This window comes from Bufo gargarizans, chromosome 1 (genome assembly GCF_014858855.1).
Source record: "Bufo gargarizans isolate SCDJY-AF-19 chromosome 1, ASM1485885v1, whole genome shotgun sequence".
In the NCBI taxonomy this organism is placed as follows: domain Eukaryota; kingdom Metazoa; phylum Chordata; class Amphibia; order Anura; family Bufonidae; genus Bufo; species Bufo gargarizans.
Window position 1 is genome coordinate 44,773,775 of NC_058080.1, and position 24,629 is coordinate 44,798,403.

The 24,629-nt window shown below is 42.7% G+C and overlaps 1 protein-coding gene across 6 annotated transcripts in view; it reads right to left on the reverse strand.

The window, feature by feature from the left end:
- The window catches only part of CTNNA2 (catenin alpha 2), a 1,975,930-nt gene that overhangs the window by 474,674 nt on the left and 1,476,627 nt on the right, over positions 1-24,629 (reverse strand). For all 6 annotated transcript variants that reach the window (XM_044295267.1, XM_044295273.1, XM_044295260.1 and 3 more), the window contains one exon: positions 13,355-13,507. In XM_044295267.1, the coding sequence (XP_044151202.1) occupies positions 13,355-13,507 (153 nt within the window). The remainder of the gene's footprint in view (positions 1-13,354; positions 13,508-24,629) is intronic.

Sequence of the window (24,629 nt, forward strand, 5' to 3'; positions counted from 1 at the left end):
ATTGCTGGTTAAATGCACTTGGTGTGACAGCTTCACCCTGATGTAGGCTTTAGCCAAAAAACAACCACACCATTGAGGGTTAAATGCACTTGGTCGCAGCTTGTGCTGGCGCACCACAAGACACAAAATGGCCGCCGATCACCCCAGAAAAATGAGACTGACAAACGGTCTGTGCAGCCTAAAAACAGTGAGCAATTGAGGATCAGCAGCTCAATGATCCACAGCTGCAGATCGATCAGTTAATCAAGTCCTTTGGAGGAGTTAATCTGCCTAATCTCGCCCTACTGTCGCAGCCGCAACCTCTCCCTACGCTAATCAGAGCAGAGTGACGGGCGGCGCTATGTGACTCCAGCTTAAATAGAGGCTGGGTCACATGGTGCTCTGGCCAATCACAGCCATGCCAATAGTAGGCATGGCTGTGATGGCCTCTTGGGGCAAGTAGTATGACGCTTGTTGATTGGCTGCTTTGCAGCCTTTCAAAAAGCGCCAAGAAAGCGTCACAAAAGCGCCAAGAAAGCGACGAACACCGAACCCGAACCCGGACTTTTACGAAAATGTCCGGGTTCGGGTCCGTGTCACGGACACCCCAAAATTCGGTACGAACCCGAACTATACAGTTCGAGTTCGCTCATCCCTACCTATAACCCTTCATGGTGTCCTTTTGATCATCAGGCCTCTACAAACTGACCCTTGTATCCTTACATTATTTGATCACCTGCCCTCTCTTCCGCCCAACTCCCCTTTTTCTCCCCCTTTTTTTTACATTTATTCACCCCTTGCAGTTCTTTTGCCTTTTTTCTCACAGATATTTAGCATAATATATTGGGAGCTATATGCATGCATGTAATTTGACAAGTGTATCTTCTGCCTCCTCTAATCATGTATATTTTTATAACCATTTTTTTTCTACAAAAAATGTTTTTTGTTTTTATTTTTATTTTATTTCCCATTTGCAATCAAGTCACTCATTATTTCTGTTACTTTAATGATAGATTTTGACTGCTGAAGAAGACCATTCTGGCCGAAACGTCATTGTACTCACCGATTGTGACTACCATTATGACATGGGGATTGTAACTGAATCATGTTGATGATGTAAAATGATACCATTAAAACTTTAATAATTGCAAATCTAAGAAGCTGTGTGCCGCAATTTTCTACTATTCCATGATGCATCCAGACATTCTCCCCAAGCTTTTCCGAAACCATTTTGGTGGTGTTTCCATAAATTTCTGACCTTTTCTTATGAACCAGACAACCTCCCTTCTTCAGAGCAGGGGGTGCCTGGTTTAATGCTCAGGTTCTCTCATTGAGCACCCGAACACCCAAGCACTTAGGTGCTCCATCAGCACTATTGGTGGACTGACCTTGTGGGGTACTCTTCAGGGTGCTCTTTATCAGCAGGGAGACCAAAAAATATGCATGAGTATTGCCCAGAGACACTATTCTTGGTTTCTAGGAAGATTATATGCAAATTGCATAACTTTCTCTCGCAACCCCCAACATTTGGCTTTGTATGAATCCAAACTTTTTGAGAAATTCTGAGAGGATTCCGAACCAGTAGAATGAATTCACTCATCCTTAACACCAATGTGGTATTTTTTTTTGTTAACTAGGGGACAGCACAGTGGCTCAGAGGTTAGCACTGGTGCCTTGTAGCTCTGTGGTCCTGGGTTCAAATCCGACCATGGATAACATCTGCATAGAGTTTGTATGTTCTCCCTGGGTTTCCTCCCACACTCCAAAGACATATTGATAGGGAAAATAGTTTGCCAGCCCCATTGGAGACAGCAAGCAATGATAATATCCGTAAAGTGCTGCTGAATGTCAGAGTTATATAATTGAGTGTAATAAATAAATAAACTAGATGGCTTCAGTTTTGACATACAGACAGAACAACTTGTAGCTCATCACATCCTTGGGTCGTTCAGAGAAGTAGAAGTTCTATTTCGTAATTCCTAATTTTCAAAACTTTGAGTCTCCAAGGCTTCTAGAACATTTATAATTCCCTTTGCCAATGCATAGTAATGAGCCAGTCCCAACATTGACAACATGTGGCATTACAAACTGATTACTGTCATGTTGTGAACCCATGTTACCAACGCGTTTTGCACATGTCTTAATGATTATACTTTGCTATTTCATCTACAAGAGAAAAAAAACTATGAAAACTTGACAGGAACATAGGCTTTCTACATTATTATTATTATTATTTTCAAATGCTGCTAAGCAACCGCTAGCTCACAAATCATTTGAATCTACCTCCTGAGTACTGAAGATATCATTACTAAACAAACGTGATTCATAAGCTTGTCTCCCGACCCTGGTTTATGTACAAAGTATTTTTTCAAGCCATCACCTAATAAATAGAAAGCAAGTTAAACAGAAACAAATAGTTGATAATTACCTCTCAACGGCAAACAAAACCCAGATTCATCAAAACAGAAGTCATGGCTATCTACAATACAGAATGCTATCAGAATTGATTAAAAAAGAAATTCCCAAAAATTCTACGTTTTTAAATGAAGGGGCAAAGACAAAGAAATAAGAATCTAGAGGTTCATAACCAGCTGGATGAAAAGCAATACCACAGGGGGAATTAAAAGGCTAACTTGTAAATTTGTCATTTATTAGCTATAGAAATGATGTACTGGACTGTCGCTGAGGCTCGGAGCTATGATTACTAGTTCTGGGCCTGCCTTAGTGAACAGGCAACCATTATAAGAGCCAGCATTTTAACGGATATTACTCTTGGGAAGTTCGTACAGGCTAATCCTGCCATAGAGCCAAGCTACAGAATCATCTGTCAACTTCTCCCTCTACGTAGGTGGCTACATCCGATGAGAATTGGCCATTTATCTCTAGAGCTAAGTAGCCCATTACATTCAGCTTAAATGCAGCCTAATAATGTTTTAAATATTTAACGTTCCACTGCCTTTAAAGGATTGTGTACTGTGGATATCAACCAAGATATTTTTCACAATGGGGGCTCTAATACTGAAATTCAACCCTAAATGGTCATCTCTATTTTATTTACATAGGGATCTTGGTGGCTATTAGAAAAACATGGGCCACTCCTTTCAGTTGCTATAACTAGTTTTAGCAATAAGAGAGTAATGCTAGAGCTGTAGTAGACAGAATGTAAAAAAAAAATTGGTACAGTGTGAGGGACCCACAGCCCTCTGGTCTTCAACAAGAAATGGAGCTTCTCATTGGCCCCTTGTCTAAAGCTCTATGTGTAGTGGATTGTTTGCCAATTATTGTTTATGTGAGCCATGGAACATGATTTTACTCATCCTACCCCACCCAAAGAAGTGTCACTTTGCCCCAGGCCGAAGGAAGTATACATGACGACATAGTCATCAGTTTGAGTTAAATGTGTATTGGTGTTGGATATGTGTAAAAATTTTATACTGTGTAACTTGTTATCAAAAGACTGTCAGCACCCGCTCTTCATTATCTCCTATTGTACTCTGAAAGAGCTCAGGACAATGACATTTAGGCCAAGCTCCTGCTAGGGCTGTCTGGAGCTATTTTAGCAGGTGGACCCCTGTGGTGTGGTGCAGACAGAATATCTGGGGAGGGGAAGTGGGATGTGATGGGATAAAAGTTTCATCTGAACAATTTCGGGCTCAGATGTGTTTTGATCAAAATATATTGGCTAAGTGTCTCAGATATTATCATATCAGAGTGAGGACTTTGTCCATATATAATGCTTGCATCTACTTTACTAAGTGCATTATTATCTTATTTCAGTGATTTTCTTCAATAATATGGCCAGGAACATCCGCACATTTGTATATCGTATCGTGCAGGATGTTTTTATCTTAGTTTTTTCTGTGATTTTCTTCAATAATATGGCCAGGGACATCCGCACATTTGTATAATATCGTGCAGGATGTTTTTATCTTCGTTTTTTCTGTGATTTTTTTGTCTATGTAGTATTTGCTTGAGGGAGTGGCACCTTCAAGTGTGAATGTGCACCTATTTTATTTTAGGAGTAGAATTCCTCTGCACTTTTGCCCTTCCTATCCAATAGAGCGCCTTGATTAGGTGGTACATAAAGGTGTGCCTGCTCCTCCTCCCATTGGTTGCTTGATGCACATGGAGGTGACTAGGAGCAGCACACCATATGTGCGGCGTCTGCGCTCCTGAACATAGAAGCCCAATGGCTTAGATAGGTTTAGCGTAGGACCCGTCTGACCTGAGACCACCTTGGCACTTGGTAGGCGGGCTCAGATGTGTTTTTTAATCAAAATATATTGGCTAAGTGTCTCAGAGTTTATCATATCAGAGTGAGGACTTTGTCCATATATAATGCTTGCATCTACTTTACTAAGGGCATTATTATCTTATTTATGTGAATTTTCTTCAATAATATGGCCAGTGACATCTGCAGATTTGTGGAGGAGAGGTAGGTTATTGGTGGCTCATCTGATCAATACAATGTATAGGTGCTCTGGTTTTGGACTGATTCACCCAATCAGAAGGGAGGTTTATAATAATAAAAATGTATATTGAAAAACCGGCACTCTACATCTATCAGTTATACTAAGGAAACAATGTACACAGATATGGTAGTAAAAAATAAACGTATTTATTTGTATGGAAGTACGGTAAAATGAAGGATAAGAGGTAGAGATTCTAAAAATGGAGTTCTGAGAATGAAAAAATATATAAAGATAAAAATAAAAATAAAAATTACAGTGTGCAGAGATGGGGGTGTACACAAAAAAAATTTGTGTACAGACAATGCGGTAGTAGGACAATGCAGCGGATGTCCGATGATGGTTATCACCTGTAGTGAGTTCAATAAGTCATTATGTCCATTTGTATGCAGTTCATAAAAAGAGAGAAGGATTTTCTATCTTATGTATCGCTGGTGGTCACACAAGAAAAATATATATAGTATATATAGTAGCAAAAAGATTAAAAAAATATATATATATAAGTGGTGTGTCAGTCGGGCGCTGCACTTAGTGTGGCGTCCCACACATTAGAAAAAGGCTGCACCCTGACTGTTACCTCCTTTATCAGGTCTAGATGTCCTGGCTGTCGGAGCGTCCTTGTTGCACTCTGCGGTATCTGTTTCCCGATCTTTTGGCGTTCCACGTGGGTGTGACGTCACTTCTCTGGCATCTCACGTGTTTTTGTCGGACTTGGTCTGTAGACTTTCGCTGATGGTCTATTTCAATCCAGAAGGGTCCGATGTAAATAAATATTTGGAAGCGCTTCCAGAGTAAAAATTTCTTGCAGGTTTTAGAGGGGAGTCACCAGACGCGTTTCGAAGGTCTTAGCTGCCTTCTTCATCAGTGTTAGCCCTCTGACTGCCATTGTGTTGTCTTTTATACTGCTTCTGGATCTTTCAAAGACCTGGACTGGATCACTTTTTCTATGGTCCAAACTTTTGAATGTGGTAGTTGCATCGAAAGTCTGGATAGTATCCGGTTTTTGGATCGGGATTTTTCGGGGGTTGGCTTAATTATTGTATAGCAACTGATGGGATCTGTTTTTTTTGTTGTTTAAAAAGGGTCGCATGGGATTCGGTATTTTTAATTGGGATCTAGATATTTTATGTTTGACCGCTGTGCTAATTGGGTGTCTTCCTTTATTTGTGTTTGTTCTGCTGTGGACGGTGTGGTATTTTGCTGGTTATTGCTTTGACTATTTATTGACTTCTAATTGAGTCTTAGTTCTGCGGGTTCTTTTTGTTGTGTTTTATGTTCTCTGCGGTACTGTTGCGTTATCTACCGGTGGTGCAGATGTGTTTTTTAATCAAAATATATTGGCTAAGTGTCTCAGAGTTTATCATATCAGAGTGAGGACTTTGTCCATAAATAATGCTTGCATCTACTTTACTAAGTGCATTATTATCTAATTTATGTGAATTTTCTTCAATAATATGGCCAGTGACATCTGCAGATTTGTATATCATACCATGCAGGATGTTTTAATCTTAGTTTTTTCTGTGATTTTTCTGAACAATTTCTGTATAAAGGTTTGTGCGATTGCTCAATAAAGCAGACTTTTATTTCACCTACACTGAGTCTCGACCGGTGACTGGAGAAACTGGGAGCTACAGATCAGTGGTTTGCAATATCTCCTGAGTAAGGAAGAATACTGAGGCGGACATACTCTTCCTGAGTACTGGGGGTCCGTCACATTGGTGGCAGCAGTGGGATGCTCTTCCTTGCCTACAATGGGACTTGCGTGTTTCTTTCCTGGGAGAGCAGCCCCAGGAGGAATGGCTGTCGGAGATGGATGAGCTGCTCCAAACGGAAGTGATGCTGAATGACGGGTATAGGGTGCTGCAGTGGTATGTTACCCAATTGTGTCCATGGCTGGAGAACAATGATCCCACAGAGGGCTATGACTTTGGCGGCCCGGGACTTATATTTGAGGCACTCCAGGAGGAACCACAATTTGGGAGTGCACAGGAGTGGAGAGGGAAGGATATACTTGATTTTAGGGAGTTGGAACTCCCCAGTGAGCTCGGATTGAGGACTGATTTGGACTTTTTAGTTACACAGGAATAGGAGCTGGAACAGGCATACCAAAGACTGTTTGACACTGCTCAACAGCATGTCCCAGCAACCACAGATGTTGTCATCAGGGCAAAGCTCCACAGGCCTCTGCCTTCAACAATCAGTGACCCTGGAGACTCTCTGCAAGGCCACCAAACTGGTAGTTTACTTCCCAGAAGAAGAGCTGGCAACAGGGCAGAGTGCTGTTAGCCTCTTCCCTGCACTCATTGCTCCCTGAGGCATCTGGGAGAGATGACGGCCAACCCCATTTTCTCGTTACCAGCTACAGAGGTAGGGGACCTAATAGGCGGGTGCTGAGGGAAACTCCATATTGCAGGTGGAGATGGGACCAAGGTCTTTCCACCGGCCCTACAAGGATGCTGGGCGGTCGTCCCAGATCCCCAATGGCAGCTGGAGGTTCAGGGAGTAGGGACAGTCGGTCCTGCTCCCCAGTCGCAGTATGTTTTGCAGGGAGAGGAGACAACCGGTCTCTCCCCAGCGGCAGGGTACCTTGTAGGGAGAGGAGAGCCTCATCTCCCTTCCCCAGCGGCAGTGTACCTTTCAGGGAGAGGAGACAATCCGTCTCTCTCCCCAACCACAGGGGGACAGCACACCTAAGTCTGATGGTGTGGATGGGATCGCGGCCTCTGCACCAGACCTACAGGGATGGTGGACGGCTGGTACATATCCCCAACCAACCTCGCAGGAATGCCAGGAGGAGGTAAGAGATCCCTCCTCTCCACAGCAGACCCGCAACCAGGTCCTGGGGTTAGGATTCCCTGAACACATCCCAGAGGAAGAGCTGGCATCTGGGCAGAGTGCCGCTGGCCTCTGCCCTACCTGTCCCATTGTTACAGGGCAAGACTGCGCACCAGTTTGCCCAGCTGAAGTGCTGGCATCAGGGCAGAGTACTGCTGATCTCTGACCACAAATCAACCTCCACTCTCAGCCAGAGAGCAACATGGATACCCAGGTAGAAGAGGTAGCCAACCTCCCTCCCCAGTGGCAGATGGAGACCCAGGGAGAAGAGGTAGCTGACCTCACTCCCCAGTGGCAGTGTGTTTACCCAGGAGATGATGTGGGTGGCATCACTCTCCTGCAGCAGAGTCAAGCGGTACAGTTGGAAGAGGTTTTGGATTTATCTTATCCGACTAACACAGGTCCAGACCAGTTGGGGGTCTGGTACATGGTTAGTCTACTGTTGGGAGGGAAGAAATGTGACGGACTGAACCGTCACTGGAGCTGCTTGTGAAGCCTGAGGGCCAGCCTCCTTCCTAGCAACTACGGACCTAGGATTTTGGAGATCCCTCTTGTTTGGTTAAACCGGCTGTCCGGGGCACATGGACGGCTGTTGCAGTGGAGCCTGTCCCTACAGCCATTCACTTTCACAATCTAAGACCGGCCTGGGAAACACAATGCAAATGCTGTCGGACTATCTTGCCAAACAGAACTGGAAGGGTGACTAAGGCTACTTTCACACTCGCGTTTGGTGCGGATCCATCACGGATCTGCACAGACGGATCTGTTCAGATAATACAACCGTCTGCATCCGTTCAGAACGGATCCGTTTGTATTATCTTTAACATAGCCAAGACGGATCCGTCTTGAACACCATTGAAAGTCAATGGAGGATGGATCCGTTTTCTATTGTGCAAGCAGCGTTTTGGTGTCTGCCCCCAAAGTGATATGGAGACGGAACGGAGGCAAACTGAGGCAAACTGATGCATTCTGAGTGGATAATTTTCCATTCAGAATGCATTAGGGCAAAATTGATTCATTTTGGACCGCTTGTGGGAGCCCTGAACGGATCTCACAAACGGAAAGCCAAAACGCCAGTGTAAAAGTAGCCTAACATGGACATCCCCAAGTGGACCCGTAGAGGGTCTCACCAGGTCTGCCATCCTTTAACTTGGGGGAGCTATGTGACTTAAATGTGTATTGGTGTTGGATATGTGTAATTATGTTATACTGTGTAACCTGTTATCAAAAGACTGTCAGCACTCTGAAAGAGCTTGGGACAATGACATTTTGGCCAGGCTCCTGCTAGGCCTGTCTGGAGCTATTTTAGCAGGTGGACCCCAGTGGTGCAGACAGAATATTTGGGGAGGGGGAAGGGGGATGTGATGGGATTACAGTTTCATCTGAACAATTTCTGTATATAAGTTAGTGCTGTTCCTCAATAAAGCAGACTTCTTTTTCACCTACACTGAGTCTCGACCAGTGACTGGAGAAACTGGGAGCTACAGATCAGTGGTTTGCAATATCTCCTGAATAAGGAAGAATACAGAGGCGGACATACTCTTCCAGAGTACTGGGGGTCTGTCATAGTATATAAGACCGGAAACCAGAAATTTCCCTTGTAATGGCCAACAGCCGCAGCCAATGGCTTGACTCACCTCTCCCAGAGGTCCAGACCTGCCTAGCATTGTCTTCCTCTTCACAGCGGGTCTGGCAACAGAGTTTGCTCTGTTCTTCCACGCAGGCTGCAGCCTGCTTGCTGGCTAGGCCTTTCCCTTTATGCCCATAGGGCTCACTCTAGATCTCAAAAGGCCAGCATGTGCACCCTAATCTTCACTAGCCAATGCCTGGTCTCCTTGGGGTAGACGTGCCTACTTGCGTGACTCCTTACTTGCTAGTGCCTGAGAAGGTGTACTGTATTTGTTTGTCTGCCTGTGTACTGTATTTTGCCCATTTACTGGATTATCACCCTCTACTGCTTGACCTGACCTGCACCTGACTTCCGTATTGACCTTTCACTGCCTGTCCTGATCTTAGACAGTGTATTGGATTGCTCACACTCTTCCTGCCCTGGCTTCCAACTGTCCCCGACTACAGTCTTTCCTGATCCTTCAGTACTCCGCACTGGTGTCTATTCCAATCACAGAGACAACTACCAGGCCACAAGAAAATGTAGTACTGAATGGTGGCCATTCTGTTGGGCTGCTCTAACCCACCAGCACCAGTGCCACTCTGAGTGGTTCTCCATTCTGGCTCATAGAAGGGTGTTTCAAATGGGGAATCTTCCTCTACTATGTCCATATGTCCTAATAGGGAATATAGACAAGAGTTTACCCTATGTGACAACCCCTTGGATCAATTGAGTTTCTGATATTTATTTGGACCCACATGCAGACCTTCTATGAAATCTTAAGGCCCCTTTCACACGGGCGAGTTTTCCGTGCGGGTGCGATGCGTGCGGTGAACGCATTGCACCCGCACTGAATCCTGACCCATTCATTTCTATTGGGCTGTGCACATGAGCGATGATTTTCACGCATCACTTGTGCGTTGATTGAAAATCGCAGCATGCTCTATATTGTCCGATTTTGACGCGACGCAGGCCCCATAGAAGTGAATGGGAAACGTGAAAATCGCATAGCATCCGCAAGCAAGTGCGGATGCGGTGCGATTTTCACGCACGGTTGCTAGGAGACGATCGGGATGGAGACCCGATAATTATTATTTTCCCTTATAACATGGTTATAAGGGAAAATAATAGCATTCTGAATACAGAATGCATAGTAAAACAGCGCTGGAGGGGTTAAAAAAATAAAATAAAATAATTTAACTCACCTAGTCCACTTGATCGCGAAGCCCGGCATCTCCTTGTGTCTCCTTTGCTAAACAGGACCTGGGGTGAGCATTAAATACAGGTAAAGGACCTTTGATGACGTCACTCCGGTCATCACATGGTACGTCACATGATCTTTTACCATGGTGATTCACCATGGTAAAAGACCATGTGATGACCGGAGTGACATCATCAAAGGTCCTTTACCTGTTTTTAATGCTCACCACAGGTCCTATTCAACATAGGAGACACAAGGAGATGCCGGGCTTCGCGATCAAGTGGACTAAGGTGAGTTAAATTATTTTTTATTTTTTTTTAACCCCTCCAGCGCTGTTTTACTATGCATTCTGTATTCAGAATGATATTATTTTCCCTTATAACCATGTTATAAGGGAAAATAATACAATCTTCAGAACATCAATCCCAAGCCCGAACTTCTGTGAAGAAGTTCGGGTTTGGGTACCAAACATGTGTGATTTTTCTCACGCAAGTGCAAAACGCATGACAATGTTTTGCACTCGCGTGGAAAAATCGCGCATTTTCCCGCAACGCACCCGCCTCTTATCCGGGCAAAAAACTGACGCCCGTGTGAAAGAGGCCTAAGGCTTAAACTTCCCAAACTGGGGATCAGATATTTTACAAACAGATATAAATACTAGAGCAATTAGTAGCATTACATAAAACCTCACAACATATCACATTCCAATAAATAATACTTTGAGACGGTACTGTATAATGCTGGTAGGTGATTAGTTGTAGCAGCGTAGTAAATTGAAGTTTTCTGTATATTTACCTCAGAAAATGCATTTCTCTATCTTCCTAAATGGCAAGGAAAATGTTCATCTCTTTATAATTATGTCTCCACTTAGTTTGCTCAGTCTAATTTTATACGTACTATGCAGTAAATTTACATTTCTTACTGATTTTGTCCACTGAAAATGAGTATGGTAATTGATGGGGGTCTTAACCATGTAAATATCCATAAAGAGGTTTTTTATGAAAAGGAGTAATTTGGCCAACCTAGAAACCTGGTTACGTGATGAAAATCCTGTTTCTGTCGATGTCATGTCCTTTACCCAGTTTCTGGTCTGGTTGGTGAATGTGGACATTATTTCTACTGTGGACTGAGCTAGAATAATCCCTCTCCCTGGCGCCGGCACAGATGATGTGGATTAAGGAGTTTGCACATGTGCAAAGGAGAGGTACTGTTCAGTCCCCGTTCACAGTGGAAGTGATTTTCGCATCCATCGTCTAAACTATAAACCTGTAAAGGATCCAACATTGGTGGAAGCAGAATGTTCGGAACAGGAGCATTGTGTGGGTTCCCAAAGAGCCAATCCACACAACTTTGAGACACAGTACAGTATGTTAGAAGCTTTCTCCTATAGGCAATATGAGTATAAGGGGCGTTTGTGGGTTCACTTGGTCCCAGAAAAACCTCTATAAAGTCTTATTCCACTACAATAGCATCATTCACGTACAGTAGTACGTTAATATTTTAGACATCTATGCTTAAAGAGGACCTTTCACCTAAAAAAAAAATGTAAACTAAGACTATAGCGTTACTTACATGCCCCCATGATTTCTTGAACGTTAATTCTTTTTTCATTCTGTGCCCCCGTTTGTCCGCTATGCCCCCCGGAATAATTCCCGCTGTCTATGCTAATGAGCCAGCCTCAAATGGGCTGGCTTTAAAAGTTCTCCCGGTCGTGATAGACGAAATCGCTCCAGTTCTCTGAAGTCTCGCGAGAACTGGAGCGTCTTCTCCCTGGCTAAGAGCGGAGCGCGCTGATTGGATGCGCTCCGTGCCAGGGAGAAGATGGAAGGCACGACCGGGAGAACTTTTAAAGCCAGCCCATTTGAGGCTGGCTCATTAGCATAGACGGCGGGAATTATTCCGGGGGGCATAGCGGACAAACGGGGGCACAGAATGAAAAAAGAATTAACGTTCAAGAAATCATGGGGGCATGTAAGTAACGCTATAGTCTTAGTTTACATTTTCTTTTTAGGTGAAAGGTCCTCTTTAAGTCTCTTTTTGGCCTTACCTTTTAGTACAGTAGTCTCTAACTTGCTGTTCACCTACTGTTTTGAAACTATAACTCCTAGCACTCCCTGACTCCTCCCTTCTTCTTTGTCATTTATTTTGAATTAGCCAATCCTGATGTAGTATGAATGAAATGCCTATCACAAGCCCCACAGCCCCCAATTCTGCTTCTCCCAGAAAGAACGTCTTTTTGAAATTAGAGAAATAATGCATCTTCTTTCTTTCTCCAACTTTGTATCAAATATGGAGTCCAGTAAGAGTCCTGCAGTAAATAGGTTCCACTTATAAATACATTACAGCTTACACAGGGTTAAGCTAATTTCACAGCAGCGTTTTGGCTTTCTGGTTTTGAGGTCTGGCAGAGGATCACAAAAATGGGCCAAAACTGTTCAGTTTTGTCCCCTTTCATTGTCAAGGGGACAAAACTGATCAGGAGGATGCATCAGTATGCAACAGTTCCATTTTGTTGCGTTTTGTGACCAGACACTAAACCGCAGCAAACCTCAGTTTTGTGTCCAGGTCTGAGAAATGGCACAAACTGTATTCAGCATGAAAACCTAATTAAGTCAATGGTGCCGAATCCGTTTTTTTTCATTACCGAATAAAACGGATCCATCACACATTGACTTACAATTATTTTAATGCCGGATCCGGTTTGTTCCATTTTGATTCAATAGAACAGCATACGAAAGGAACAGATGCATAGTGCTGTATTAAATGAAACAGATCAGTTTTTTTTAGGTTTTAGGCTTCTTTGCTGAATCTCAAAAACGCAGATGTGAAAGTAGCCTTAGATACAGGCAGGCAAGCAAGGTGACCCTCACACAGGCTGCTAAAAGAAGCTGCAACTCCCAGAATGAAAACAGACTCAGAAAATTGCTGAGATAAATGATAAAATAATAATAATACCCTAATTCATACATTGCTTGTGATGGTATAGCGGAACTAGGAACGGACTGCTTTGTTCAGAGAGCAAGTTTTCTGTTTAAATAAAACGTAATAGGCCTAATATACTGTATATGTCTAGTGTAAGTATCCAAAATGGCAATAATTTACAACATATAAAGAGAGCATTCCTTTGTCTTTACTAGAACAATGGAGTAAGTTGAAAGTTAACTTGACGCCTCTCATTATCACCACATTAAAACCGTCTGCCGCCTTAATACCGTACAAGATACATGAAAGGTAATCTTTTGATGTAAAACAAAGGCTTACCTCAACCAATTTGTTGGCATGTTCCCGAAACACTTGGGCATATTCTTTTACTTCCTTCTCGTTACCACTCTTTGCAGCCTCAATAAGAACCAGCAGGGGAACATTTGTCTCCAAGAAAGAATCTGAGATATGGTCCATTACCGCCTTCCGGAGCTAAAGGGGGGGAAATGGGAAAATATAAGACTGCGTCTCTTTAATGGGAAATGTATTTAACATGTAAATCAGCTAAATTAACTTGTCTAAATGTGAACTGTTGCCATTTACTTTTAGAGTAGGTTTCTATATATAATATGTTTAGTGGGATGTGCTACGAAGGATAAGCAGTTACTAAAGATACAACAGAAGTAACCAACTAGAGATGAGCAAATCGATTCGTTAGACTCTAAATTCTCTCTAAAAAAAAATATTTGGTAAAATCAGAATTTCTTCATATGTGTTGGGTAAAACTTTTTGAGAAAGAAAGAAAGAGGAGGGGGGAGAGAGGGAGAGGTGGTGAGGGGGAGAGAGGAAGAAGGAGAGGGAGAGTGAGAGGGAGAGAGAGAAAGAGAGAGGGAGAAAGAGAGAGGGGGAGAGAGAAAGAGAGGGAGGGAGGGAGAGAGAGAGAGAGAGAGAGAGAGAGGGAGAAACAGAGAGGGGGAGAGAGAGAAAGAGAGGGAGAGGGAGAGAGAGAAAGAGAGGGAGAAAGAGAGAGGGGGAGAGAGAAAGAGAGGGAGAGAGAAAGAGAGGAGGGAGGGAGGGAGAGAGAGAGAGAGAGGGAGAAACAGAGAGGGGGAGAGAGAGAAAGAGAGGGAGAGGGGTTTAGAGAGGAAGAGGGAGGGAGGGACAGAGAGGTGGACAGAGGGGGAGAGAGTAAGAGAGGGGGAGAGAGGGAGGGGAGAAGAGAGGGAGAGGGTGAGAGAGGAAGAGGGAGGGAGGGACAAAGAGGGGGACATAGGGGGGAGAGAGAGGGGGAGAGAGTAAGATAGGGAGAGGGGGTGAGGGGGAGAGAGGAAGAGGGAGGGAGGGACAGAGAGGGGGAGAAAGGGAGAGAGGGAGAGGCAAGGAGGAGGGGAGGGAGAGAGAGGTGGTGAGGTTGAGAGAGAGAGGTGAAGAGAGGGAAGGGGGTGAGGGGGAGAGAGATGGAGAGACAGAGTGAGGGAAGGGAGGGAGAGAAGGAGAGGGATTGGGGGTCAGGGAGAGAAAAATGGATAGGAGGTGAGGGGGAGAGAGAGAGTGGGAGGGAGACACAGAGGGAAAGATTGAGAGAGAGAGAGAGATAATTTTGAGGTATGTGATGCACTTGCTATTCGGGTAGAATTGTAACTGCTCCTTCCCTTTGAAGTGAAATGGATGGAGGAGCTGCAATTACAACAGCTTACTGCTATGAAGTCGACGGCGAGCAGGCAAACAGTGAAGAGAACACAGAGCGATCTTCTCTTCAAACAGCTGATTGGCAGTGGTGTCGGACCCCTGCCTATCCTTTGAATAGGTCATCAATATAGAAAACTGACCAACCCTATTGAAACATTTATTTCTGAAAAATGATAATGATTTTAATCATCCCTACCAGACATCATGCCTGGTGTAATAGGGTCGATCCTGCTGACGGATGCCCTTTAAAAGCAAGTTTTTACTGTCTAAATAATTCTATGTTCGGATCAGAGATCTTGAAATTTATGGCTCCCAATTATTGGTAAATTATTAGAAATAGATAAAGGATGTTCTCTGTGATGAGTTATCGGAGAGCATGGGGCCCATATACTAGGGTCCAGCTATAGCACACCATGAATCTCAGGTCAACCATCTTTGACCATATAAAATATTTTTAGGTTTGGGGATGCCATGACGAAGCTCACCACGACACTTTGATTTTGATGCATTTTGTTACAGTTTTTGCTTGATTCCATGGTCACAGAATTAACCCTTGCCCCTCCAACGTGACCCTATGGCTCAGGCCTCATTGAGAAAAATCATGGTAACTTATAGAAGATAGAGGGCGACACTCATTACATACTCACACATCAGATTTACTAAGCAGAAAATAGAGGTCTGCTTCTTTCGCTTCCAGAAATGCTGACATTTTCAGATGTTTATTTTCATTGTTACATAGTTTCCTTTGTGCTGATAGTTTTATTACACTGATAATGTAACAACATGATACAATGTATCAGTAACCAGCCTGGCAGAAATCCCAGGAAGTTACTGTGGCAACGACAGCAGCAAGTCTTTGACATTTGCATATTTTGTAAAAAATAAAAAAAAAGATTTATCACATAATCACAATAAACCAAAAGAAGAAAAATGTGAAAATGTGGCTTAATAACAAGGGACTCTCCACTGCAGAGCAAGACTTGTGTGTATGTTACCGTGAGCACCATTTAATAATTAATATAAAGCCTCATTCACACGTCAGTGTTCCACAGACGTGTTCTGTCCGTGTTCTCCTCGGACAGCACACGTCTCCATTAATTTTAACGGGTGTATTCAGACATCAGTGTTTTAGCACGGTCCGTGGGTCAGTGTTTGTAGCACGGATGCATGCTCTATTTTGTCCGTGTTTACGAATCCAACACGTCCAAGATAGGAGCAGGGAAAAGGTGGTCAGAGTTTTGGCTTCAATGTGATGTAGGACGTGTGGGTGGACACTTTGTGGCAGGAGGCGTGCCTGGAAAAATAAAGAAGTTATGGCTCTGGGAATTTAGGGAGTAAAAAACAGAAGGGATTAGGAACGTCACATTGGCTGTATCAGTCTTCTGTCAGATGTTCAGTCTTCTTGGGCACCTCTCAGCTCAATAGCAGCTGCAGAGGTACAGGTCACAGTATGTACTAGAGAGCCTCAGGTATCTCAAGCCTGATGTACGGAGTCTGTGCTGGAGTTTTAATCATTGATGGATAGAGCTAACTGGCCTTTCAAGCACATTTATGTTCCACAAAGTTCATTCACTGGCTTAACATCAAAAGCACCGCGTGAGCCACATACATGGGCTCTGGGAACTGATAAGATGCAAATGAGAAAAGAGGTAAGGTGTGAAATTAGAGATTTCCCACTGTGCATAGGTCTACTGAGTCAGATAGGAACACAACATCTGAATATGGCTTCCAGACACAATGACATATGTCAGGTTTATCTGTACAAATATCGTACATATAAAAATGTACTATACATATATATAGGGTTTGTTTAGCACTACTATAAGTAGTTTCAGTCATCACTCAAAGGTGCAGGCAGATTAGTTCTCCTCCAGAATTATGAAGACTATGTCATATGAACCAAACTAGAGAATCCTCCAAAAGAGACACCCATCTGTAGATGGCGGTTACAGTTGCCTGCAGATGTTTTTTTTTAGAGATGAGCAAATAAATTCTACTGATTAGGGAATTTGTCCTGAAAATACTCTAAAATTCAGATACTAAGCAACCTAAATTTCTTGTGATTTGTTTTAGGTGACTATAGGAGTGAGACATGAAAGCCAATTCTCCTCCTAAAAGGACAAGAGTACTTAATATCTCCATTTCACAATTCTCTGAATAAGAAAAGCGAGTCAGTTCTTATTACAAAAAGACAAGAAATTTGAGCATACCAACAGAAAATTACTCTGGTCGAGTGGCCTTTGTCAAGGTCTTGGGGGCCACTCTTTCTTATTAGGGAGACCACCTAATATGCATGAGGAGTGTAGTAGTCCAGCCAACACTGTTCTGTGCTTCTGGGGAAAATATATGCAAATTAGTATATATTACTTCTATTGACATCAGAAAGGCTTAGTGTTATTTTCTGTTTGGAAGAAAAGCTAATTTGAATATATTTCCCAGAAGCCCAACTGTATGAAAATTATATTTCCTTAATGGAAAAAACACACACAGATTGAACAGTTTCTCTCTTTCTTTCTCTCTCTTGAATCAGAACTTGGTGAAGTTGTTTGGCACCAGCCCTCCAACATACTAGGTGGCATGAAAGTAGCACACTCTGGCTCATACTACTGGATGCAGAGCCATAGGTTGGCTTTCTTACAACTGGAGCAAGGGTTCGGTTTGCTGCTCTCATCATATATCTAAACTGGCACAGGCAAAAAAAAAGCTTGTTATTGCCCCCTTGGCAGGCAGCTCCCAGGGCATATGCCCCAATTGTCCTCCCTAGCTTCATCCCTGACTGAATTTGTCCTAGTGACAGACTAATTTTAATTTCATAATTAGCAATTAACTGGCAGAAGTCAGTCTTTGTCCATCTTTATTCCAGGCTCCTGTCCCCTGGACCTCTACTGCAGACCATCAAAGATAATGCTACTTTATCATTTCTGGGAGTGGTTGTGTGTAGGAAAGTCGATGACTATATTTAATTGAATGTAGTTCATCTTATCCATAGATCAAATAGGTTCTAGGGAATGATAATAAATGGCCACAGAGAATTGAACATGCCCTTGAACATGAATAGGACTGGTTGCCTCCACTTGCTGCCTAGGGGGATGGGGGGATGAGGGGATGGGGTTTCACTACATTGCTCTAAAATTCATTATAATGATCTGATCCTGCCTATGATATGCCATTATGGGAGTCAAATTGTGTGAACCAATATATTCAGAGTACTTGCACAGTGTCCTGCTCCAGTTCACTACAAAGTGCAAAATAATATATATCAGTGAAAAACATGAATTTACTGTATTTTGTATGCACAAGGTATTGTGTTATGCAGAACCATTTTCTCTTTGTAGCAGTCAAGAGCGGAAATATATGAGGTTATTGAAAAGTCATGGTCATACTATACATATGGTTGATTGCAGGTGTTAGGCCCTTTTTCTTTAGGTAATTTAGAGACCATGAGTCAAGAGATGCAAAGGATGACTTTTCTTAAAGACGGGGTGAATGCAGCATCCTGTTGCAGAGTCTCAATACACTGCAAAGTGAAAAATAATTAATTTATGTGTAAAACATGTATTAACTGTATTTTGAATGCATTAGGTATTAAAGGTCATATTCATAGCCCTCAGTTGATGCGGCTGGTGTCACGCTCCATATATAGAGTAGGAAAGAACATCCTAGTCAATTCTAGCTAGTCAGTCTGGCCAGTTTGAAGAAGTAAGTGAATGGACAGCAAAGACAACAGATGCAAAGATGTAGGAGCTGACAGCTAAGCTCATCCTGGACCCCATACCACCCAGGACAGGGCCAGAAGAACTATGAAAATCACGCCAGATGAAAGGAGCTGTGTGGAGCAAGTACAGTAGAGACAACTTGTCTGAAAAGGACATACAGTATCTAAAGCACGTGTCCAGGAGTTAGTCTCTGATGCATGGATACACATTTAAGCAGATTAGTCACCAATGTGGGAATCCCTACATTCCAAACTGGATTTTGTGGCTATGTACTGTAAGTACACAAACCTATTAAAAAAGGGTGCAGAAGAGTTTGCCTGCCATTAAGGGACTGCCCTTTGGTTGCACTCTGGATGCTTATATCAGAGTCAGCTAGTGATGCGTGAAGCAAGAAAGACACCTTGGCCTATTGACTAGACTACCTGTGTAGCTATGAAACATGTAGCATGAGAGAAAATTTAAATTTGTATATCAACTGCCAGTCCATGCATACAAAAATTGCACTACTCTGCTTGCATTTGAATTCTTCAGCAAAGAACTGTTCTGCTGTACATATGTCTTATCATTGCTTTCTACGCTACTACTACTGTTGATGTCACAACAATCGAGACCCTGACTTGAACCTCAAAACCTTCATCACCAAGGGTACCTCCTCCATTATCAGGCAGGAGAACTTTAGAACTGGAGGGTGCCCTGTAGGGAAAACAGGTGTACCCTTCCCATCACTGCACTCCGGGACAGGGAGCTTCAGAACCTTGAGTATAGCAACTACCTTCACCATCAGCCACCCAAATTCAAGCATGCCCCTATGGCCTGTTCGCTGCACTTTTTTTTTTTGGAGGGGGGGGGGAGCTAAAGTAACTCTTCTTAAACTGTTAGAGGGGAGTCTGGGAGGTTTAGGAAAGTCAGTATATTTTTTTTTTTTTTTTGCACAATATATAGGTTATGGGATTCAAGGGTGGTAATCCCTTTGTGGGGTAATAAATCTTTCAATCATTAGAGTTTTGAACTGGATTCCGGAGGGACATATTTTATTTGAACTATTGAGATATCAGCAACATTGAGATATCAACTAAGTTATGCCCTTATATCTCCAGTTAAGACAGGTATATTTTATATAGAGACATTTACTATTTCAGAGCTTTACGAACATAACTAATAAATGTATAAGTAAGGTATATTCTCTGTTAATACCATGGGATTTGTTTTTAGTTGCTGCCTCTATTGGTAAAGGGAGGAGGTAACCAAGATGTTTAGTGGTGTATATTAGATGGAGGTCCTTTTATTCTCTGCTTTATTCCCTGCTTATCTCAGAACTCCAAAAATATTCTTATAACGTGGATGTCTTGCGGCATTCCTACTGCTTCTGCATGAAGAACCATTGTGGAACCATATGATAAAAAATGAAAAAAAATAGTAGGTTATGCCGGCAGTCTGCACCCTCTAATGCCCCTCTGTTCCCACCAAGATCTTTCCTCACTTCCGGTAGTGTGCCTTTCCAGTGGACATGGCCGTCGGGACCCCAGTCTTTTTTATTTATTTATTTTTTATATGCAGAGGAGAAGATAATAGTATAAATATTAGTCTTGATAGCTAGTAATCTCCAGTAGAATGGAGCCATATAAAAAAAAAATGGGTCATGATCCTGCAAACTACTACTCATAAATATTGTATGGCAACATAACCTATGTCACGCAGTAATAATCATTGTGCTGCAACCCGCAGCTCAACAGATGGCATCCACACCTTGGCATGCAAGCGTGGATAAGTGGTTGTCATGGCAACCACAATGAAATTTGGAATTCCCTTGGCTCGAATGCAGGTGTGTAGAAGTGAGGTTCATGATCAAGAAGGAATATTCCGATTTAGTGACTTTATGGGGATTAGGTAGAGCATCACTGGGTTCAGCATTAATATGACTATCAAATGGAACCGCAGGTTCTTAAGCGGCCCTCGGGATAACAGTTCACCATAAAGTGGGATTTCAGCGGCTGTGAGGGGCTGATACACTAGATGGACAACTTTGTCATGGTAAAGTTTTCAGTTTAGTAAGGAAATTAAAAAGAATAGAATAAAGCAATCTACATTTTCTTACTTACCAAACTAGACTTGACTATTGAATAGCCTTTTGTTTCGGCTACGTCTTGCTGCCAAGTTAAAATTTCCTGTTTTGTGAAACAGTCATAGTTTTTTTTTTTTTTTTTGGTATAGGGACAAAAGAAACTCAGGTATTGAAACAATTGTACACAATATACATCTTTCATAGTGTGTGAAATGTGAAGGCAGCTGTGTAGCCCACCCAAAACTATCCATTATTCACCGTTCTTTGTTTCTTTACACACATTCATTAAGGTACTATGTGTTCTTCTATAGACTTTGTTATTTCTACAATACAAACTGTTAAATTTATGTGTGATTACAGACTTTTATGCAATTGGTTATACAAGATTTATAGACATTCAGAGTTACATTTGCTATCTAAATTTTTTTGGGAAGAAAGGTACTTATTGGAACATAAAGGGAACCTGTCACCTGGATTTTGTGTATAGAGCTGAAAAAATTTAGCTATTATAAGTGTTTAGGAGCTATAGAGAAGAGCTATACATTGAGCCATCAAGTGACAGGTTTAGTGTGAAACTAAAAGCAAGATAATCTGCAGATAGAGTGAAACTTAACCCTGTAGAACAAAAAAATAAATACAAATTTTACCTTTTTTTAAATAAAGACTGAAACTGAAAAAAAATAGTTTTAGCCCAAAATTTGTAAAATGCAATAATAACACAATTGCCTCCGATTGTCTGTTCATAGCCTTTAAATTTCAAGTTACTCCCCTCTCCCCATTCAGAGCATATGCACACTCAGCCAAACCCTAGTTGCATGGGCATGGCAAGGTTGGAAGGAATGTTAACAGAAATAACTGCTCAGTCATTTAGTATTGAATGTGAGTGGCCATATCTCCGCTTCCATTGGATGGTACAGATCTATATAGAGGCTGTATACCCTGGTAGTGATAGACAAACATTGGTCGGGACGGTTCGCGAACGCGAACGCAGGTTCGCGTTCAATTGTTCGAGAACCACGCATTCACGGTGGGCCCCATTGAATTTAATGTCAGGCAAACCTGAAAAACCTTCAGGTCCTATTTGCAGCCACCAAATACTTACTGCACAAATAGTCTCACAACATGGACAGTGACATACCAGAGGGGGATCATTGGCAAAAATTCCCACAAAAAATATGTATTTTAATCAGAGGCCATTTTTATGCGTCTTAAAGGAAAACTCTCAAAAATGTGCCCTGCTGGAGCCTAGAAGTTTTTTTTATTTTTGGCCACGGGAGTACAGGCCCCAAAAATTAGGCATTCACCTGACAGAAAAGAACTTGTGATTATGTGGCTGGAGGTACACTAGGTGGTCACTGGCTAAAAATGTTACTGTCGGCCAGTACATGTCACTCCTGTGACAGATCTTAGAAGGTCTGAAAGATTATTTGCACATTAGTGATCTGACAGCCTCTTTTTGTTTCACTTTGTCTGTGTGTTGCAGGTATGCCCACACCTCCTGTTCAGGTGTGGATCATGTGACCTTTACCCATCCCTATTTAGTCTAACTTTACCTATCACTCCTTGCCCTGGATAGCTTCATTTGGTTTTGGAAGAGCTGGAGTGTGGTTCGTGTTGTAGTCCTGTTCATCCATCATCCTCAGAAGTTAAGTGTTCCGCTTGTTGTGTTTTGTACCCCCCTTCCCATCGGTTGTTTACTAGGCATCAGCGAGATGCTAGTTCCTTCACCAGGGAAGAAACAGGTTGTCTCTGCCCTGTCATTACCTTTAGGGCATCCGAGGGTCACCATGGTTTTCTACGTTTCTGTGTATGGGCATCTCTACCATCGAGAGGTGTCCATATGGATAGGAGTTAGGGCCAGGAGAAGGGTGTTATAGGTGGTGACACTTTTCCTTCCCTAGCGGTGAGGCCTAGTGTCTTTACCCTTCCATCTTGTTTTCTTTTGGTGTTCTCCCCTATTACATCCGTGACAGTACAGGCCCCAAAAATTAGACATTCACCTCGCAGAAAATAACTTGTGATGATGTGACTGGAGGTACATTAGGCGGTAACTGTATACTAATTTTACTGTAGGTCACTGGAGTACAGGCCCCAAAAATTAGGCATTGACCTGACAGAAAAGAACTTGTGATTATGTGGCTGGAGGTACATTAGGCGGTCACTGGATAAAAACTTTACTGTCAGCCAGTACAAGCCCCAAAAATGAGGCATTCACCTGACAAAAAAGAACTTATGATGTGGCTGTAGGTACATTAGGTGGTCACTGGATAATTTTTTTTTTACTGTAGACCAGTACAGGCCCCAGAAATTAGGCATTCACCTGACATAAAAGGCCTTTTATGCCGCTGTACATACATAAGACGATTCTTTGTTCTGTGTAGTGGCAGATATGTGTGGTCTGGCATGAGGAAATTTACTTACACTTGGTCATCACAGGTGTTGAATTCCTCCGAGATCCATGCCTCATTCAGTGTTAGAAATGTGAGGTAGTCCACACTGTCGTGAGCTAGACAAGTGCGCTTATCAGTCACAATCCCCCCTACTGCGCAGAACGTCATTTTTGGACAGGACAATGGACGAGGCGCAAGCCAAGAGTTTCATGGCAAATTATGCCAGCTCTGGCCACAGGTCAAGCCTGCACACCCAGTAGTCCAGGGGGTCCTCGCTTCTCAGAGCATCCACATTGGCCGTTAACCAGATATAATTAGACACCGGTAGGTCTAGGCAATTCCTGAGGCTGGATCTGGAGGGCGGCTGTTAATGGGTTGGCTGCAAGAATGATCTCATATCCAAAGTGACCAACACATCTTCAAACCGCCCTCTTCTTGCAGACGCGGTAGGATTGGTAGCTGCACCTGTTTTGCTGTGGGTGGAAATTCCTCTGCCAGCATCTCTCGCAGCAAGGCCTGGAAATGCTGCAATATGCCAGCGCTCTGTGATGCTGGTGACATGTCTGCCATTTTGAGTTTGTATCGGGGGGTCTAAGTACATTGTCATCTGGTCCTTGTCCTTTATGATTTTTTTTATACGATGGGTCCCTCTTGCACTAAATTGGAAGTGGTGGAGCACCCTGGCTCCTGCTCATCGCCCAAAAGAATGTTGTCCTCGGTCTCCTCCCCCCAGCCACAGACAACACCAGGGATCCACAAAAAGTTTAAAGTCCCCCTCAAAGCCTGATCTTCTTACTCCACCTCTTCTCCCCAGGCACCCTTCTCCTCTGACTCCTCTTCAGACTCCTGCTAACTTGTCTCAGATGGAGTAGCCCCTCTCGGAATTTATTCAGCATTGCAACTTCCTAATCTTCCAGCTCCTGCTCCTTGATGGCTTGATCAATGACACAATGCAGTAAAAATCGTGTAATGCAAATTCATAATGCAAAATACATGAGTGGGTCACTTTGGCTAAATTTTTCAAGCTGCTAGAAGTTCCATGAGTTTCTCCTGAGACTGGAGAAAATGGTTGGCACGGCAGAACATTAGAATAGATTTATATGCAGATAGAGTGCTCCAATATATTCGCAATTGCGCTAATCGGCAGTGATTAGCAGGTCTGACTACAGATTACTGATTAGTGCACTAAGTATTGTTGTGAGGGTTTTCTCAGTTTTGATATTTTTTTAGGTGTGCACCTGTGTTTTGTGGTACAAAAAGGCCAGTTCCAGTTATTTGCTGAAAATGTACGGGAAATATGAAATGCGGGACACAAATGTAGTATTTGGCCTCTAGTGGTTTGCTTAAATTGATGCCATTTTTTGTCTCTATGGTGGTTTATATGGTTTTTTTTTCATCTCTTTCGTTACAGGGAAAAAATTGTAAAATAAAAAAGTTAAATAATACCATATGGTATCTAAGGAATACCGGTATATTTAGAGGTAAAAAATTACAGATAAAGTCTAATGAAGTTTTTAATAAGTACGGTAGGTAGAGCCAAGAAGTTGATTTTTTTCCTCATGGCTTGAACTCATATCACATTTGTCACTTTGACCTTTTGTTAAATAGTAATCCCCTAGAGCAGGCATGCTCAACCTGCGGCCCTCCAGCTGTTGTAAAACTACAACTCCCACAATGCCCTGTGGTAGGCTGATAGCTGTAGGCTGTTCGGGCATGCTGGGAGTTGTAGTTTTGCAACAGCTGGAGGGCCGCAGGTT